A 1025-nucleotide genomic window follows, 5' to 3' on the forward strand; every position below is an offset into this window, starting at 1 on the left:
CTCTAATAATGCTCTTTTTATTTTAGTTTTTGGTATTCTAAATTTTGATTTTTAAAAAAGATTTTGATGAATTTAGGCACTAAAAAGTTCTTAAAAGATATTTATGTTTCACACTAATTGCCACTAGTAACCTACTGAAGGATCAAGTTTTCAAAAGGAATTGCTCAAGTTTTCATGTATATGCCTTTCAGTGCAGTTACTAGTTTTGGCATTAGTCTGTATTAATGTTTTTTTTCCACATTCTACCTGCTGTTGCAGTCATACTGACAGATGAGGAGGTTCAAAGGAAAAGGGAAATGATCATGAAGAGGAAGGAGGAGGAAGCGGCCCGGGAGGCGCAGAGGCCACGGCTGAATGAGGAGCAGTCTCGGATCATCTCCTGCCTGGTGGAAGCTCACCACAAGACCTATGACACCTCCTATACTGACTTCACACGCTTTAGGGTCAGTACAGTACAGAACTTGTATTTTAACCTGAACCACACTTACACTCTCATGTAAACAGGAACAGTAGGGTATGTGTATTTGAGACAAAGGAAACCGATATAGCTCCACAATGTTATTTTATAATACCCTAGCATTCAACACCTAAAGTGTCTGACATCAAATTTTTGTAATAAATGTGAATATGTTTTTTGGAAAGAACATTGATAACGTGTTGCAAAACAAATTTCACGCCATTGAGATGAACGGTTGTTGAGATATTTGCATGTAAAGAAAAAGGAAGTGATGTCAAAGTGAAATATCTGCATGCAAACAGAGCGTTGCTACATTATTAACAGACTGTAGAGGAGAATCTGATGTTTCTTTAGATTATTGAGTCACTATCAGAGATGAAGAGTTTAAATATGATTGTTTCAGTGAACAAAGACTTGAGTTTCTTTTCTTAAAGAGTTCCCCTTTAATGACCCTTCCTGTTTCACTTTGCTGAGCCAAATTCAAGAGAAAATAAGCCAGTTATGAGACAAAATGGGTAAAATCCTGTTTATAATGCTAATTTTCTTAAATATATATGTTTTCTTTGAC

General features: G+C 35.8%; 1 protein-coding gene across 1 annotated transcript in view; it reads left to right on the forward strand.

The window, feature by feature from the left end:
* Positions 1 to 1025, forward strand: part of LOC106535289 (vitamin D3 receptor A) — a gene marked incomplete at both ends in the record, with an annotated part of 10362 nt that overhangs the window by 5525 nt on the left and 3812 nt on the right. Inside the window, 1 exon segment of the mRNA XM_014032262.1 lies at positions 259 to 443. Within this exon segment, the coding sequence (XP_013887716.1) occupies positions 259 to 443 (185 nt within the window).

Source organism: Austrofundulus limnaeus, unplaced genomic scaffold, assembly GCF_001266775.1.
Source record: "Austrofundulus limnaeus strain Quisiro unplaced genomic scaffold, Austrofundulus_limnaeus-1.0 Scaffold1406, whole genome shotgun sequence".
NCBI classification, from domain to species: Eukaryota; Metazoa; Chordata; class Actinopteri; order Cyprinodontiformes; family Rivulidae; genus Austrofundulus; species Austrofundulus limnaeus.